At 39.7% G+C, this 19,674-nt stretch overlaps 2 protein-coding genes across 2 annotated transcripts in view; one reads left to right on the top strand and one right to left on the bottom strand.

Moving 5' to 3' along the window:
* Positions 1-165, bottom strand: part of SMC1B (structural maintenance of chromosomes 1B) — a 123,883-nt gene extending 123,718 nt beyond the window's left edge. Inside the window, exon 1 of the mRNA XM_061582415.1 lies at positions 29-165. The gene's annotated coding sequence lies outside the window, so the exon portion shown is untranslated. The remainder of the gene's footprint in view (positions 1-28) is intronic.
* RIBC2 (RIB43A domain with coiled-coils 2) lies at positions 49-17,687 on the top strand. Its single transcript, XM_061582437.1, has 8 exons — positions 49-91; positions 402-493; positions 3,949-4,030; positions 6,486-6,830; positions 7,542-7,660; positions 12,981-13,205; positions 16,368-16,534; positions 17,388-17,687. The coding sequence occupies exons 1-8, from the start codon at positions 64-66 to the stop codon at positions 17,467-17,469; spliced, it is 1,140 nt and encodes a 379-aa protein (XP_061438421.1). The 5' UTR covers positions 49-63; the 3' UTR covers positions 17,470-17,687.
* The last annotated feature ends 1,987 nt before the right edge of the window (positions 17,688-19,674 follow it).

Genomic DNA, 19,674 nt, shown 5'->3' on the forward strand with positions numbered 1-19,674 from the left:
ACCCCACTCAAATTTAGACCAGAATTACCAATAAGGAAGACGACGGCTTGTGTTCATAAGAGTATGGTCCTAGCTTGTTCCCATCTCTATGGTTAGCTGTGAGAGAAAAAGAGACGGGGACGGAACAAGGAGAGAGAAAAGGCTGGCAAAGCGGGAGAAAACCGACTGGGGAGGGGGCGGGGCTTGCGTCTCTTGGCAACCTGGTATTTGTTGACATCGTTCGTAACATAAAGAGCCTGATGAGAGAAGCGTAGTTTGTCTGGCGGAGGCTTTTGTCTCCTTTCTGGCTGTCCGTTCCGATTATGTATGTTATAAGCGGGGATAATTAATTTACCATTTGCAATTCCTTTTGCTTGCTTCTTCCCAATCTCTTGCCATGCATAAATTGGACCATCATCAAGATCACGCCGAGGCGGCTGCTCTCCAGCGGAGGCGTTTTAGGGAACTGCAAAGGCAAAGCCGGTTGTTTGATACCAGAGTTAGGACCATTGGGGTAAGAGAGCCGTTTAGCATATGGGGATAATAATCATTCTGGCACTGTGGGCAGAGTCACTCCTGAGAGGGACAACCCTTTGTTAAAGGACCTCTAAACCCAAGTATTGATTTAAATATCACATATTTTGTATATGTATATTATGTATAGCTTTTTGTTATTGTAAGTCGCCTAGAGTGTCCACTAACCTGGACAGATAGGCGACCAATAAATAAAATATTATTATTATTATTATTATTATTATATGCATTTCTGAAATTGGAACAATAAAATTGATTTTATTAAGGATTTTTTTCTGGTAATGTGATTAATGCAGTTGTTAAATAAGCGGTGCAACTATTCCAAATGAGCAGAATAGAACATTTTTATATAGCTCACAACTGTTTTTGGAAATTTCATGCTTCAACCCTAAGAAAGGTTTGGAGAACCCCGTTAAAGATAAATAAAAACAATAGACGTCCCTTGAATTGTTAGGATATTTTCTCTCTGAAATGGTCAAAATCCTAGTACCAACTCTAATATTCAGTTTGTTTTTTACCTCTCCTTGTTTTATTTTTACTTTTATTCTGGTTAATTACTGTTCATGTATATTATCTAAAAATGCACTGTTGTTGTTATGTGCCTTCAAGTCGATCATGACTTATAGCGACCCTATGAATCAGCAACCTCCAATAGCATCTGTCATGAACCACCCTGTTCAGATCTTGTAAGTTCAGGTCTGTGGCTTCCTTTATGGAATCAATCTATTTCTTGTTTGGCTTTCCTCTTTTTCTACTGCCTTCTATTTTTCCAGCATTATTGACTTTTCTAATGAATCATGTCTTCTCATTATGTGTCCAAAGTAAGATAACCTCAGTTTCATCATTTTAGCTTCTAGTGATAGTTCTGGTTTAATTTGTTCTAATACCCAATTATTTGTCTTTTTTGCAGTCCATGCGCAAAGCTCTCCTCCAACACCACATTTCAAATGAGCTGATTTTTCTCTTACCCGTTTTTTTCAACTTTCACATCCATACATAGAGATCAGGAATACCATGGTCTGAATGATCCTGACTTTAGTGTTCAATGATACTTCTTTGCTTCTAAGGACTTTTTCTAGTTCTCTCATAGCTGCCCTCCCCAGTCCTAGCCTTCTTCTGATTTCTTGACTATTGTCTCCATTTTGGTTAATGAGTGTGCCAAGGTATTGATAATCCTTGACAAGTTCAATGTCCCCATTGTCAACTTTAAAGTTACATAACTCTTCTGTTGTCATTATTTTAGTCTTTTTGATGTTCAGCTGTAGTCCTGCTTTTGTGCTTTCCTTTTTAACTCATCAGCATTCAATTCAAACCATTACTGGAAGGAAAATGGAAGCAATACACTGAAGAACTCTGTAAAAGAGATGCAACGATAACAGATTCATTCACGGAGGAACCGTATGACGAACAACCAGAAATTTTAGAATGTGAGATGAAAGCTGCTCTTAAAATACTTGGAAGAAACAAATCACCAAGAACAGATGGCATACCAATAGAGTTGATACAAGCTACTGAGACTGAATCTGTCCAAATTTTGACAAAAAATTGTCAACAAATATGGAAAACTAAACAATGGCCCACAGACTGGAAGCATTCAATATACATCCCAGTTCCAAAGAAAGGAGATCCCAGGGAATGCAGTAATTATCAAACTATTGCCTTAACATCCCATGCAAGTAAAGTAATGCTCAAGATTCTACAACAAAGGCTCTTACCATATATGGAGCAAGAAATGCCAGATGTCCAAGCTGGATTCAGAAAGGGAACAGGCACCAGAGATCATATCACAAACATATGTTGGATAATGGAAAGGACCAAGGAATTTCAGAAGAAAATCACCCTGTGCTTTATAGATTACAGCAAAGCCTTTGATTGTGTTGATCATGAAAAACAATGGAATGCTTTAAAAGAAATGGGGGTGTCACAGTATGTAATAGTTCTTATACGCAACCTATACTCTGGACAAGAGGCTACTGTAAGGACAGAATATGGAGAAACCAATTGGTTCCCAATAGGAAAGGGTGTGAGACGGGTGTATTTTATCACCATTTGTTTAATCTATATGCAGAACATATCATATGGAAAGCGGGATTGGACCAAGATGGAGGTGTGAAAATTGGAGGGAGAAATATCAATAATTTAAGACATGCAGACGATACCATACTACTAGCAGAAACCAAAAAATGCACTAATGACATTTAATTAGAAAACAACTTTGGTCATTACCTGAGAGTGGTGATTAGACAATGGCCCGCTCAGTGAACTTCGTTGTTAAGGACAGTGTCATCTTTTATGCATCAGTTGTGATTGCTTTGATTACAGTGATGTTTCCCACTGCAAATATGTCAAGAGTAAGTGATAGATATATGCACTTAAATATCCGTTGAGAGTCATGTTTAGATACTTGGGAGCCATGATTGGGCAGAGACTCCCAGAAGCATGTATATACCTGTTTGAGGACAGGAATTCATATACTGTGTGTTTGCTATACAAAACAGAAGTGTAACACCAGTGATCCTACAGTGAACACAATTGTCATCTAAGTGTGAACCCAAGCCACTCAGTAAGGATTTGAATGCAGATCTCCCTCATCCCATTCTAACTTATCTACTGTATTGTGTTGCCTCTCACTGGAAATGTCCATATCTCTGTCCTTTCTTGTCTAGATAGTGTGTTTAAAGTGAATATGTTGGACAGATAATCTAGAGATTAACATGAGCCCTCAGTTTCAATATAGTGTCTTGGACTCACAGAGCAAATTGATATCAGTTTTACTCCTGTATAGGACCTAGGGATGGAACCATCTGTCAATTTTGATTCTCTATTTCTCATTTTTCCAATCTTAAATTCAGTTCCCTACACTTTTGCCGCAATTTGCTATTTTTTTAAAAATAAAATCCTCATGAAAGTTCTCCAGCATTTAAGTGCAAATTTCTCCTAATAAACACATTTTTGTAGCCAGGTTTGACTATTGTACACATTTTTGCAAGCCATTTTTGTCACATAATGCATTTTTGTATGCTGCTTTCAGTCATATATTTATCTTCATGTACACATTCCCCTAAATGTGCATTTCTGTAAGCACTGCTTGGTTGGCTAACTTCGAATAAGTGCAAATGTCAAAGAATGGCTATGTTTCGGTTCTCGTATTACTTCGGAAAATGTGAATTTGATAGATTTGGCTTGAAATGCGAACTTAATCATTCTTGCCCATTCCTAATAGGACCTATAATGACATCCCATATTTAGGACAAAAAAAAAAAGGCTTGGAACAGTTACCTGGATAATCTGTTCACCGTATCATTTCTAAGCACTATACGTGGAACAGCAGATGTTATGCTGAAGTCAGCCCTATGTAGTTTTAGCAGTAAGTTCTTTAAAATATTTGTACAAACTTACACATTTGAACCAGTTTTATGTTTGTTTTAACTACAGGTTGACAGGGAAGCTTTGGACACCCAAATCAAAGATAGAAAAATTCAAGAAGCAACTCAGAGGGCATATGATGACTCAATTGGTATATGTATAAAATAAATAGTTTTAATACAGTTATTTGCCAACAGCTATCAAAAATTGTTGTGTCTCACCATTTTCTTAAATAACACTGCATTTTCTATTAACTTGCTGCTGTGTAGACGGAATGCACGAATTGTCAAAATGATATAAGTTTAACAGCACAAGCTTATACACGTCTATTCAGAAGCAAGTACAGTAGGGCCCTGCTTTAAGGTGTTCCGCTTTACAGCGTTCCGCTGACACGGCAGCTTTCAATCAGGAGAAATTCCCCGTTTTAAAACCGATTATGCAGCATTTTTGCGCGGTGCAACCCATTAAAGTCAATGGGTTCCGCTTCACAGTGATTTCTGCTTTACGGCAGGGGCCTGGTCCCTAACCCGCCGTATAAGCGGGGCCCTACTGTACTATAAATTCAGTGGGACTTAATCCCAGCTAAGTGGGAGCAGTACTCCTGTTTAGATCCAGACAGAACTAGTTTCCAGTTAGTAGGAGTTACAACAGTAGGGTATTTCTGCACTACAGACTTAAACAAATTTAATCCTAGTAATTTATTCTCCCAGCGAATTGTGGGAACAGTAATTGTATGAGCATTAACTGAGACTACTGTCCAAACTACAGTTTCTGTGATTGTTTGGGAATATACTGTGTCAATATTTGCAGTACAGATATGCCCTATGATGCACCAGTGTAACTAGATGTTACCTACATATATGTGTAACAGAACCCTCATGGCAGTTTAAAAAAAAAAAAAAGCAGCTTTAGGAAGAATACTTAGCTGTTTTTGTGCCTGTTATCTTTCTGCTGATAGCTGCCCCTCCTCACTCCTGAGGGCTAGGTATTTATATACCCAAATGTGCATTTGGAACCTCAGAGGGTGAGCTAGGAGGGCAGTTTGGAGTGGAAAGATCCAAAGCTTTCTTTAAAAACAACAAAAAATATTGGAGCTCTGTTATACACCCTTGCATATAACATGCAGGTAGCCTCTCAGTCTTGCAATACATGTAAAGGAGTAAACTGTTGTAAGGACTGATGGCTGCTACCAAGCAATGTATACCATCCTTAACATATCTTGCCATTGGTCTACTTTCAAGTCATGATTTTTTCCAAGAAGGAAAGAACCGGGTAGATTTCTTACCAAGAAGAAATGCTATTACATTGTTTTGTTCACATAAATAAGCCCACATATGACTGACAGGCAGCATTTACAGGATCTGTTTCCTTGTAAAGAGAGTACTGAAAACTCAAGGTGTTTTTGTAGTGTCTTTTAATTGCAAATGTAAAGAGATGCAGGCAAGCACCCAGTGTTAGTCTTCTAAAATAGCACCAGTTCCCCAAAAGCAAACAGCATGTACTTGGAACCCATCTCTCCCTTCTGATATCAATGAGAATTAAGCAAATATAACTGTACACAAGATTGTGCCTAATGAGGTAAATTCGTTAAGTTTTTAAAACTTATTACAACTGGCTGTAATCACTTGTGCAATTGGTCCTTGAAGTCAAGGTCAGAACACCGATGAAGTGAAGTAATGAGAAATACTCTAACTAGCTTGTTTCTCTGTAGCTCTTTTACTTACGTTGCAGTCCTAATTCCACTTACTGGAATAGACATCGTTAGGATTGTAGCCTTACTCGTCTATCTTTCCATGCTGTCTCTATTCTGTGTCACTCAAACAAATGTATACAGGCATACCCCGCTTAACGTCGCTTCACTTAACGTTGCCTCGCTATCTTCGCTTAAAGTATACTCTCCGGTCCCATTGTGAACGTTAAAGTGGGGTATGGCTGTATTACTGTGCCAACACATGTTTGGTTCAGTAAAAATGTTTATTTAGCATTTTAAAAATAGAGGGGATCCAAATGATTATATCGGCGACTCAAATTATTATTATTATTATTAAATTTTATTTATACCCCGCCTTTCAGCCAAAGGCCCTCAAGGCGGCTTACAAAGAAAAATAAACATAGGTATAAAAATACAATATAAAAATACAATAAAAGCAATACAATTTACAAAAATTTTGAGGATTTTGAGGTCCACTTTTGAACTCCAGTGTATACATTTATTACTGCAAAAAGAAGACCCCCAAAATCGGGATTCTCAGAGCAGCCTATGACAGGAGTGTGAAGAACTGTAGCTGGAAGAAGAAATTAGTGGAAGCCATGCTCCACATACAGACTTGACAGAGAAGACATTTGGTGCCAAAAAGCACCTCTCTGTTCCTTCATAGTGGTCAAAATATAATAAATAATTTATAATTGACAGCCCTGAATATTTGACAATCTGCAGTCTGAAATTTGCTGCGTGAGGCAGGTCATCTCACCTCCCTAATGTGCACATGTACTGTATGTCTTTGGATCCTAACCAACTGTTTAAGTTTTTAATTTTTTTATTGATCAATGGTTTAAAAGATTATATGGTTCTTCTGGGTTTTGAATGATACTTTTTTTAAATCTAGCTGCGGAACTGAAACAAAATGACAAGATCCTCTGCATGCTTGATGAACGACAGAAAAGAGACACTAAAATTCTAAACAAAGCTATCAATGAATTTCACCAAAATTATCAGCAGCCAGAAACACGGCGTGAATTTGACTTGTCTGACCCGCAAGCTCTAAAGAAAGATATTCCTGCTCGTCTCGCAGACAGTGACCCGCGATGTACTGTATCTGGCTTGCAGAAGTTCATGGGAGAAGATTTAAACAGTGAGAATAGGTGGAAATTCCAGAAGGAGCAGACAAGAGAATGGATTTTGCAACAACAAAATGACTGGCAGAATGCACTAGCAGATAAAAAAATTGCAGGTAATAAGTAAACCTAGAATTGTGAATTTGTTTTGAAAGTTATACATTGGATAGCTGACCAAACAGTTGTTCCTGAACGTGTGACCATGCAAAAGTATTCCCACATGTCATTATCCAGAACACTTCCCCCTGACATGCTGGTTTTGGAGGGGTTTGTTTGTTTAGAAGAGAATTTAGTTCTGTGAGCCCCCACCTGCAGTCTGAAGCAATGAAGACTAGGCACAAGTTTGACATCTTGGGGAAAATGTAGCCCTTCCTAAGTAGCAAATAAGATTAAAACAACTAGCATAGTATTCAAATAGCCTTACCTTCTTTTGCAAAATATCCATCTTCTCTCTCAAGGGTGATCAATCAACACTTTTGTTCTCCAGTCGCATTTAGGCGGCAGTCCTTTACCTTTATAGCTGGGTGTAAGAAATCAGTGGGACTTACTTCTGAGTAGACATTCATAGGATTACACTGTGAGATTCATGTGATGCATTTCAAATGGAGGGAGTAAGCCAGGTCTAGGGATGAGAGACGTTACTGGTTGGTTGGGAGAACAGGGTAAATGAATCAAGAACGGAGAGGTATAAGTTGAACCTTTAAATGCGAGTCTGAGGAGCAGGCAGAAGTGTCAAAATGGGGCAATGTAATAAATTATGTTTTTTTCCTCCTAAGTGATATTGATGTACATTTGTACACATAACCAATTCTGTTTCACTAATTTAGATGATCTCCATGACAAACACAGACTGGAACTTGATCAAAAAGCTATGAACCTTCAAAGAATAGATGAAGAAGCAAGACGAGCCATTTGTGTCACTACTAACGAATTTAATAAAGCTCTGGTAAATCTGTTTTAAAAACGAAAAAATTAGATGAACTGTTGTTTTCCAAGTTCAGTTTAATACAAAATGACAAATCAGATACTGAAAAAAAGATTTCAGAATAGTGTTCAGAATAGATTTTAGATGTCCTCTGTGTACTTTATTTCATTTTTTAATCTCCCCATAAAATATCCCAAAGCAATTTAACAATAAAAACTTAGATAAAAACAATTCCGATCCAATACAGATACAGACTGGGATAAAAATCTTTTTACCCCAACATATTTATCTATATATCACCAGGGAATCATGAGTTTTAAGGATTTTTGCATTCTAATCTCTAATTAGTTTATTTGTACCTAGAAGTTGTTGGGATAAGCAAGCTTGCATGCCTTTAATAGGGAGACGTCCCTTCTAGCCAGAATTTGGGGCACCTCTGTGCTTGTTTACTATGATGTAACTTCCTACTTATAGGTGTTAATTCCCTTCTTCCCTTCCTCTTCTTTGTTAAAAGATGTTGTTCTCTTATTAGCCTAATTCTCCATTAAGCCACAGGAGAGAAAAACATCCACAGGCTTCTCTCCCAGATGATCCCAATCATAGACTAAACCTACTACCTACGTCTGTCTTTTCTCTCCAAGCTAGAGCCTATGTTTTCCTGAACATATGAAAGGTTGTGAGTAAACATTCTTAATACTTTTTACCAAAGAAGACTGTCTCTGTTGTTCTTTTATTCAGCTAGTCTGTATGAGGGGAGGGTTAATTCTCATTCCACTTTTGTGAAATATATACTCTGCTAAGAAATAGAACTGCTAAACTGTTTCTATTTTATTTAAACCAAATGGAAGTAAGAGTCAATTTGCACTTTACTTTAGTCATGTCATGTGATAACTTGCAATTCTCACATGAGTCCATGTAATCTAGTGGATCAAGAGTTAAACATCGACCTAGAGAACCCAACTTTGTATCTTCACTGGGTAGATTTTAGCAAGCCACAGCCTAACCCACTCTTACAGATTTATTGTGATGATAGGATAAATCTATTTTATGTGGCTCAAAGCTGCTTGGAGGATGACCCAGATACATACGTGATGACTAAAGTGTATTCAAAGCAGCAGACACACAACTTTGCTATTTTTATTCCTATTTGTTAAGATTTGAGATGGGGCTCACTAGGACTGAGCCTTGAAACCTATTTTAATTATCAAGATTCAGTCTTGGAAACATGAAGCAATAAAAAAGTACCAATTAAGTAACTACAATTAGCTGTCAAACATCTGGTATTAGGAATGCTTGCTTCCAGATCTGAGAATGTAGCTTTCAGGCAGGCATCCTGCATCCTTTGTGGTTTGTGACCTGGTCATCTAGACAGATAGGGTTCACAAATGGCCTTAGCCACAGATTTGGTCATGCTCCTGCTCTGTCTTGGGGGGAGGGCTGGGATCATTTTGTATGTCATGCTGAGCTTTAGATGTGCTCATTATTAATTAGTTGTCACACAGTGGAACATCAAGGCATGTTGGGCTCCAGACATGGTTGCCCCCAAGTGTCCTCTCCAGTTTACACCCTAGTATACTGCTGAGCTAAGGGCAATGAAACAGGCTGGACAACAGCTAGAGCGCAAGTGGCGAAAGATGTGCTGTGAGGCTGATCGAGCATGAGTAAAACATCATAACTGTGCCTTCTGTGCAGCGGTGAGGTCGGTGAAGAAGGCCCACTTCTCTGCCACCATCGCATCTTCAAGTAGCTGTCCAGTGGAGTCTTTCCATACTGTCAGGGGTCTGCTGATAACAACGCCAGGAAATTGAGTTTTAGACACTTCAAAGACCTAATGTGAATTGTTTGCAAGACACTTTGAGGGTAAAGTTGCTCGCCTTCGTAGTAATCTTGATGCCTCATCCACATCTACTGTAGTCCCCAGTGAGGTGTCCAGTGCAACGTCTGCTGCAACTTCTTGGGAACGGTTTCAGTTGATGCAGCCTGATGACATGGACAAGGTGCTTGTGATGATGCAGCCATAAGAACATAAGAAGAGCCTGCTGGATCAGGCCAGTGGCCCATCTAGTCCAACATCCTGTTCTCACAGTGGCCAACCAGGTGCCTGGGGGAAGGCCGCAAGCAAGACCCGAGTGCAAGAACACTCTCCCCTCCTGAGGCTTCCGGCAACTGGTTTTCAGAAGCATGCTGCCTCTGACTAGGGTGGCAGAGCACAGCCATCATGGCTAGTAGCCATTGATAGCCCTGTCCTCCATGAATTTGTCTAATCTTCTTTTAAAGCCATCCAAGCTGGTGGCCATTACTGCGTCTTGTGGGGGCAAATTCCATAGTTTTAACTATGCGCTGAGTAAAGAAGTACTTCCTTTTGTCTGTCCTGAATCTTCCAACATTCAGCTTCTTTGAATGTCCACGAGTTCTAGTATTATGAGAGAGGGAGAAGAACTTTTCTCTATCCACTTTCTCAATGCCATGCATAATTTTATACCAGCAACGTGTCCTCTTGATGCTTGCACTTGGCTTATTAAAGCTTGCCGAGAGGGTTTGACCGAGTGGATCTAGGGTGTGGTCAATGCACAGAGTGGTTCCAGACACCCTGAAAGAGGCAGTGATTCAACCACTCCTGAAAAAGCCCACCCTGGACCCATTGGTTTGCGACAACTACTGCCTGGTTGCAAATACCACCTTCTTGGGGAAGGTGATTGAGAGGGCTATGGCGCAGCAATTGCAAGTACTCTTGAATGAAACAGATTATTTTAACCCATTCCAGTCTGGGTTCAGGCCTGGTTATGGGACTGAATAGGCCTTAGTCGCCCTGATAGATGACCTTCATTGGGAGAAGGACAGGAGGAGTGCTACCCTGTTGTTCTTACTTGATCTCTCGGCAGCTTTTGATACCATTGACCATGGTATCCTTTTGGGCCGACTTGGTGAGATGGGTATTGGAAGCTCTGTTTTATAGTGGTTCTGATCCTATCTCCAGGGTCATTTCCAGAGAATAGGATTTGGCGATTGTATTTTGGCCCCCTGGCAGTTGTGCTGTGGGGTGCCACGGGGTACCATCTTGTCCCCGATGCTATTTAACATTGATATGAAGCCCTTGGGGGCAGTCATCAGGAGATTTCGGGCAAGGTGTCAGCAGTTTGCTGTTACCAAGCTCTATGTCTCTGTAACATCTGAATCGGGAGAGGCCGTGCAAGCCCTGGACTAGTGCCTAGACTCTGTGGTGGGCTGGTTGAGGGCCAATAAACTGAGTCTGAATCCTAGCAAGACAGAGACGCTGTGGGTTGGTGGTTCCTGAGTTCAGGTAATTGGTCAGTTGCCTGCTTTGGATGGGGTTGTACTCCCTCTGAAGGAGCCGGTCCGTAGTCTGAGGGTGTTCCTGAATCTATCTTTGTTGCTGGAGGCCCAGGTGACCTCAGTGGCTAGGATACCTTTCATCAGCTTTGGATGGTAAGACAGCTGTGGCCATTTCTGGACAGGGATAGCCTGACCACTGTTGTCCATGCAGTGGTAACCTCCAGGTTGGATTACTATAATGAGCTCTATATGCATTTACCCTTGAGGTTGGTCCAGAAGTTGCAGCTGGTGCAAAATGCAGCAGCGAGACTGCTCACATGAGCAGGTTATCACCAACATGTCGCTCCACTACTGAAAGAATTGCACTGGCTACCTATTAGCTACTGGGCTAAGTTCAAGGTTCTAGTTTTGGTGTACAAAGACCTGTACAGCTTGGGACCAGGATACCTGAAAGACCGTCTTACCCCTTATATACCCAGTCGATCACTGTGCTCTGCAAGTGAGGGCCTCCTGCATATACCATCTTATCAGGAGGTCTGTTCTGCACAACATAGGAAATGGACCTTTACTGTATGGCACTACCCTTTAGAATTCCCTCCCCTTAAATATTAGACAGGCGCCATCTCTTATCTTTTCAGTGCCTACTGAAGACCTTCCTCTTTCAACTAGCCTTTTAAGCAGAGACTTTATCCCAGTCTGCATCTGTGTTGGAATTGCTTTTAAATATATTTTTAAACCTTATTTTTAACATTTTTAAAGCTTTTTTAAAAAAAATAAAGATGTTTTGTTTTAATATGTTTTTAATGGTTGTTGTGTTTTAATATATTTTAAAGTATGTTTTTATGATGTTTTAAAGTGTTTTTAGTGCTTTTGTTTGCCGCCCTGGGCTCCTACTTGGAGAAAGGGCGGGATATAAATCAAATAAATAAATAAATAGTTACTTCACTCAAAAAATACTTCCTTCAAACATACAAATCATGGTGTTTTCCCATTTTTTCTTGAAAATGGCCAACCTTTTGTTCCTGGAATAAAACTCAAGAACACTTTTAAGAGTTGGGGACCAAATCCTCATGCCTGTGGGAAAACTCCCATTCCAATTGACTCCTGCATGACTTAAGAATTGGCTTGTGTTTTCTGTTTAATGATTCTCGTAAGAGAGAGAACCAACTACAGTGATATTTGATATTTGGCTTGACCTTTTGATCTTTAAATATTAGTTTATTCTGGCTCAACTTAGGAAGTTCCTCCAAAATAAAGTGGGGTTTAATTAATTATGAGCAGTTTTAATTGTTTAACTTGAGTTTCTCTTGAATTTTTAATTAGTCCTCCTGTATCTTACTTCTGCCTTCGTTTTCATTTCGTTTTGATTCTTTCCTAACTTGTTTTTAACTTGTGGGTGACTTTTGATTCTTCCCGTTACTCCTTTTGTTAGGCTACTGCTAACTCTAGCCATTTTTCAGTTAGGGTCAAATTTGACAGGATTTACTTTTTTAGCGTTTTACTCTTAAGACTTCATGGAGCTCTCTTATTTTTAACCTACATTTTGACTTGCCACTTTCCCATCCAGCTCCTTCCTTCTATTGTTTATTTATTGCTATATTTGTATACCACTTTTCACACTGAATTTACAAAGCAGTTAACAGTAAGCAACAAAAATGCAGTTAACTAAAGTCAATAAAACAGCAAAAATATTTTTTCCAGAGTTGGACAACACCAGTCAGCAGCAGGATGGCCTCAAAAACTACATTAAACTGATGGGCTTGAGTTCATTTTGCGAAGACTGACAATGCCCATCTGTTCATCTCATGCTTCTCTGCTCTACATTGGCTCCCTTTTCTTCAGCTCATTTAGTCTAGTCTAGTTGCTAAGTATTTGCATTTTTAGCTTCTCCTTATTTGTCTTTCTACCTTGAATCCCCAGTGTGCTTAAGAGGAAGAGTTACAGTATAGTCGCTGTACTCATTAAGAACTGCATACACTTTATCATGGTAAATCTGTTGGAATAACTAATGGAGTTTTGCCTACATCACTGTCATCTTTTTTTTAAGGCTGCTGAAACTGCAGAAAGAAGACGACTAGAAAAGCGGCAAGAAGAAGAAGATAATGTAGCTGAGATTTCAAATCTGCTTAGAGGAGACCTGCTCTCTGAAAACCCCCAGCAAGCTGTCAGCTCTTTTCCAGGTCGAGTGATAACAGATCGATGGAAAGGAATGAGCCAAGATCAACTGAAAGAAATACGTGACATTCAGATGCAACAAGTTCTGGAAAAGCTGGTATTCACTTTTGTATATTGCCACTGTGAAATAGCAGAATCTTATTAATGCTGTTCAATCATAGGATTTTTATAAAACCACCCAAATACTTAATTGTTTTTTATCAGTCTTCTAGAACCCCATGTAAGAAAGGACTAATTTTCACTTAACATAATTGCCACCATGACCCCACAAGTATTTTGGGAATGCACAGGATAACTGCCAATGTTTTTTAACCATTATCAACATTTTAAGAAAATATAATTTCATAACTTAGACAATCATTACTGGTCCTTTGTAGTATCTAACTGCATTCCTATATAATTATAAAAGCTACTATATAATTATACAGCTTATCTACATCAGCCTGACTTCAGTATTCTCTTAACAGTCTGAAAAACAAGTTTATGTTTCATTTTCTCACTACAGTTCAGGCTGCAATGCTGTAGCTGGTCAGAGCCTGGCTGAAGGACCTTTGGAAAGTGTGTAACTCTTGCACTGCTAGCAGAGTCCCCATGGAAGCCCCTGGTACACCTGTGGAAATTTCAAGAAATTGGCAATGGTCAACCAGTGTGTCTTTGTGAGAGCAAGGGATATGTCTTGGACCCCAAGCCCCTTGTTCTCCCAACATGTTCCCAAAAAGCACCAAGAACTATGTGAGCCCTAAAGATGGAGTAATTAATTTCCCTCCCATTGGTGTCAAATTGAGGCAAAAGGTTGAACTGTATATGTAGGTACAGGGAGAAAAAAGCCTCCTCCTGCAGCTCCTGCAAGGCATAGAATCTCTCCATTTCATTTTCTTCTTAATTTATCATTCCCTGCATAAAATATTTTGTAGTTTCCTGATTGAAAATGTCCCATTCCCGTCCATTTTAATTCACTCACACCAAGTATTTTAATGTTGATGCGTTCCATTTCTTGCTTGACAATTTCTAACTTTCCCTGGTTCATGCTTCTCACATTTCATGTTCCTATTGTGTGTGTTGTACAACTCCGGACTCTCCTTTCACATCTGTGCATATCAGCCTCTGGGCTTCCCTTCAGCTTTGACCCAGCTGTGTCATTAGTCACAGCGTTACTCGTACTTGTCCTTTGTTCTTCCCCAGTAGCTCGGTGAGTGCCTGCTGACCTGGGGGCCTTATCTACCAGCACTATCTCATGTTGCATTTTGGATACTCTGTTCATAGGGTTTTTGTTGTAAGAGGTACTCAGAGGTGGTTTACCATTGCCTTGCTCTGAGTTTGGATGCATCTTAGTCTGGTGTTTCAGCTTTGACCATTCCGCCTTGGGTGTCCCTGCTAGGAGTCTAGTCTCTTGGTCTAGTCTCCTGACAGCATTGCTCTCAGCTTCTTCAACACCCTCAAACACCCTCAAACACCCTCACCACATCCTAGAGGCGGGATATCACAGTTAGATTATTTATTTCAGAACAATCCTTTTTTATATCAGAATTTGATAAAGAAAAGGTATAATATATGGTCTGTTTTTCAATGTTTTCAGCTGAGTAATTGGGGACAAAATAGGTGTATGGAGAGTGAATTGAGAGAAGACATGGAATTTGGGGGGGAAATGACTAGAAACAAGGGAATGTTATCTAAAATATACAACATACAAATAAATATGAATGATCAACAAAAGTTATATTGCTTAAAATGAGCTACTCTGAAATTCTGAATAGAAGATGGAATCCAATTGTGGAAAGGTTTTTGATACAGTGGAAACACCATAGTGAACCAGAAGGAGGGGAAGTAATTTTCACCAAGTGCCTCTTCTCCTTGCAGATTCCCCTGCCCCCAAAATTTGCTCTGGAGGGTTGGGGAAGACTCCAGAAAAATGTGAAATATGGCGAGGAAGTCTCCAATATGAATTGTAGAAAATCACCTTCCTCCTTCAGAGATCCATGAATGAAGGCTGCATATAATTAGGCTGGGGACTGCAGGCTGCCCATCTCTGGCATAAAAGCACAGTTGCAAAGAATCCAGAATATTGAAATACATACAGAGAAATCCATGCAACCAACACTCATCAGCTTTACATAAAATATTTGCCAGATAGTATATGGAGACAAAATATATACACCCTAATGTACTTAATTATTTCTGCTATAATTATCAAGGAGCAGACATGCTGCATGTTTATAGAGGGAATGCTCACTGATAGAGGGGTTTTAGTTACAGGTGAGGGCAAACATTGAAGAGATAACTGTCAGATCTCATAATTATACTTTTAGGACATTTTGAAGAGGTAGGATCAGAACAGGAAATGGAACTATATTATTTATAAATAGCTACATAGATTTTAATAGCACAATACAGGGGAAAAGGCACTTAGAATTGTAACATTTGTTTATGTTTGAGGTCCAAATTATCGTGTTCTTTATAACCTCCAGTGCTTCCAAGCCTCCTGCCAATCTTGCCCAAAAACTTAGAAGAAAGATTCATTCAGACTCCTCACCCACTACATGTTATCCTAACATAGACCACTCTGTTATCAATGGCCTTGTGCAACCAGCTGATTCTTGAGCGCATACAAGCTATGTAACAGACACTGCGCTTTGTTTTACAAATAAGACGGAGAGAATTGTAAACACTCCTGGACTCTGTTCAGGTCCAGGAGCAATTCTTATACGTTTTAAAGATACAATTCTAAAGGTGAGTACAATAATATAGCAATAATTGTGATAGGTACATAGCAGTGCAAAAGCATATTAGAGACATTATCATAGCAATATCAGTAATAAATGGTATGAATATATAAGTGCATAGAGGTGTTCAGGCATTGATACATATAGGAAGAGGGAACATATACAGCGAATATACCTTAATTTCTGTCACTGCCCCTGGCTCCAGCCCCAACTTACGACAGATCCAGCAGAATTAAGATGAAGGGACCAGAACATTCAAGCATATGGCTTGGAGCTGAGATTAGTGCTGCTACCATTATTGGGTGGGTGATAGACTGCTTGTCCACAGTGGGAACTGATGGAGTAGCCTGGCAGTGACACTGATCAGAGCTCTGGGCTGTGGGCCTAAACTGCTCTACATCACCATCTTAATGATGCCAGTCCTGCTGCCAAAGTGGCATGCACAGCACCATTTCAACATGTGGATTGCCCTAATTGGATTGGGACAACTGGGAATTGTTAACTACGAAGAAATAACAAGTATTTCCTTTTGGACATAGAGGTTGGAGGAAGAAAAAAGGCAAAGAAGTGCGGAATGGGACAGAAAGCGCATTCAGGAAGCTAGGGCAGAATTACTTTTTGAACGACAGCAGCAACGTCAGAGTCGAGAGCTTCGGAGAGCATTAGATAATCTTAATGCACAACTCTCCCAGGAACAGAAAGCAAGGTAAGAAACGTAAGGAACATTGAACTCTATACTAGGAATGTCAGAGGCTGAGTCTGGAACTTAGTCTGGTGAGTTGCCATGTATTATGTATGTGCAGACTCCTCTTCACGGTTACAAAAAATGTGTAATTGGCAAACAAGTATAAAGCCTTTGGATTCGTCAGGCCCGGTATAAAGACTGAGAGCCTGATGTTTGGCTTTATGGGATGAACAGAGTAGTAGTACCTTCTGCCTGTTGATCTTTAGGTGCAAGCGCCCAGTATTTCCAGTTTAAACCCCTGACCTAGAGACACTCCCTTCTGGGGGAAGGGCCATAGCTCAGTGGTGGAACATCAGCTATGCGTGCAGAAGGTCCCAGGTTCTGTCCCTGGCATCTCCAAGTATAGTGGGGTATATCCCCTGTCTGAAATGCTGGAGAGCTGCTGATCAGTGAAGACAGTTCTGAGCTAGATGGACCAATGGCCTGACATCCTGGCCCTGATATGGGGGCAGAGAGTTATTCTGGTTTGATCTTACACTTAATCCCAAATATGCAACCCACTGAATTTGCAGAGAACTTGCTATTTTCTAAATTCATTAATTAGCCATAATCTTTAATTAATTAGCCATAATCGTTAAAATTGAACATGCTAAGTGTTTACAAAGTGTCAGACTTAATAATAAATCCTGTTATTCTAAGATACTCTTGATGCTTTTAGTGGCAATTTTACTCTGGGTATTAATTATCTGATTCACAATCCTGGCAAAAGAATTGACATACATTAAGCATATACTTATAGCTACATTTTTCTGCTCTTAAATAGACAACTTTTATTAATAAAAGTTTATTAATTATTATTTATATTTATTTCCAGGAGAACGTATCTTGATGAAGATGTGTATTCAAATTTTCCTTCTGGCCAGTATTACACACAGTTTAACACCAATAGCCGGTAAAGCTTGAGTCAATATTCTCTGTCAGATATATCCAAAATGTTTGTATTTAGAAGAATTTATCACAGCTTTCTTAAAAACCTTAATAAAACAGCAGCAATACTGGTTTTTCTGACATGGTTAATATGAAACTAAGGATGCAGACTTTACACAGGAAAAACAATGAATAGGACATACAGAGGTGGTAGAGTCTAAAAGGAAATCTTAATTTAATAATAAAGGAAAAGCAAAAAATACATATGATATTTGCCATTCTTCTTAATCGCTGATTTTTGCTCTAATGCATCCAGCAAAAATTACCTGATTTCAGTAAATTAAATGGAAATATTTTGTGATTGTTCAGTGCACAAAAGCATCCATAAAAATGTTTCTTGACGAAAAGATAACCATGAAACTGCTGGCAGGAATATATATTAACAGTGATACCGGAAAGGCCAGCCCTTTTTCTTGTGAATGCACAGGGTCAAGGGTCCTCGCTTTCTCCCTTTACCTGTATCAACTCAGAGTGCTTGTATGTTGAATGTTAGTTCACCTAATCTCACAGGTTTCCATCAGCAGTTGTCACAAGTAGGCAGATTATAGATAGAGATCCCACCAAAGGATCTTTGGGAGGAACCAAAAAATTTCTAATTGGGAGTCAGGCACCAGTCAGCGGAATATTCTTCTAATATATGCTATTTATTCATATCTTGGACGCTACAGCTATGAAAATGCATTCCAAGTGGCCTTAGCCATCATAGCAAAAACAGAAAATAATAATATAAACCAACAGGAAAGAGGTTGCTGTATATACTCATTTAACATCAAGATCAAAGGTATAAGAACTTGAAGGTACAAAGTTACTTAATTAGGTTACAGTATAGGAAAGGACTGAGTTAGAACTCAAAGTCTTGTTACAGATCCATGGAAATACATATCAAAATACATCTCACCCATCAGATGACATGGATGGAAATCATCACTCCTGCAGGCATTGGACCACATCTCCAGATGGAGATGGGTGCTGAGCCTAAACGGCTTGGCTTTTTATATGCTTTCTTATCAGAGTGGGTACAGTTTCCCATGACCTTGTCAGCTGCCTTCTCTACGTGTCACCTGCTAGAGTCAGAAAGTGAGACAAGCTAGCCCTTTTGTCAACAACTAATTGGCTTAACCAGTCAACTTAACCAGGTGTGCTCCCTGGTGTTTCTGGTGGCTATGTCTCTCTCAGACCTACCAATAAACAGAATGCCTTAAATGGTGTTCCGGTAACTGTTACAAAAATAACAGAGCATTGGCTGCCTTCCCAGACACTTTATCGCTCTGCATTCTGCTACAAAACTCTCATAAAGACTCACTGCTTTACACAGGAGGGGGGCAAAGAAACCCTTTCAAATAGCGTTTTGCAACTTATGCATACTATGGTATCGGCAAGCTATAAACTAAGCAGATTATGTAAGCAATTACAGCAATTATAAGCATATTTTAAGCCTGTGTGGGGCTGGGCCCATTACAACAGGAAGCAGATACTATTGAAAACAGCATTCCTATGTTGAATTCTCCAAATGGTATCACATCATATAATGACACCATCGCCTTAGGTATTTCTCTACCTCCATTCCACATAATTGATTGCAACTGGCAGATTTGGGAAAACACATGTCATCATGAAACAGCTAAGCAATATTTACTTGTTATGGAGGAGGACTTGAACATAGGCATCCCCATTTCATTTGTGACATGTTTTTATACACAGGATTGGATTACATCTTGAATAAAAAAGAAACAACTTTCAAAGAACAGAGGGTGAAATCCAGTAGTGTCCTTCTGCTAGAGCAGCCTTTCCCAACCAGTGTGCCTCCAGATGTTGGACCACAACTCCCATCTTACCTGACCATTGGCAATGCTGGCTGAGGCTGATGGAAGTTGTGGTCCAACAACATCTGGAGGTACACCGGTTGGGAAAGGCTGTGCTAGAGGAACAGGCACAGTTGGTGCAATAGATTCCCCATCCCCCTATAGCCCCTCCGCGTAACTCCAAAATCTGCTCTGGCAGTTTGGGGATCTTCTGGGGCAGATTTGGTCAGATTGGACAACTGGGAGGAGAGGAAGGGGAAGTCTATTCACATGATGTTGGATGTTGTCCAGTATCTTCATCTCATCTAGAAAAAGTAGGTCTGAAATTTGCCTCCATAGTCTCTTTTCAATCCCTCACATGGAATTGCCTGC

This window comes from Rhineura floridana, chromosome 8 (assembly GCF_030035675.1).
Source record: "Rhineura floridana isolate rRhiFlo1 chromosome 8, rRhiFlo1.hap2, whole genome shotgun sequence".
Taxonomy (NCBI): Eukaryota; Metazoa; Chordata; class Lepidosauria; order Squamata; family Rhineuridae; genus Rhineura; species Rhineura floridana.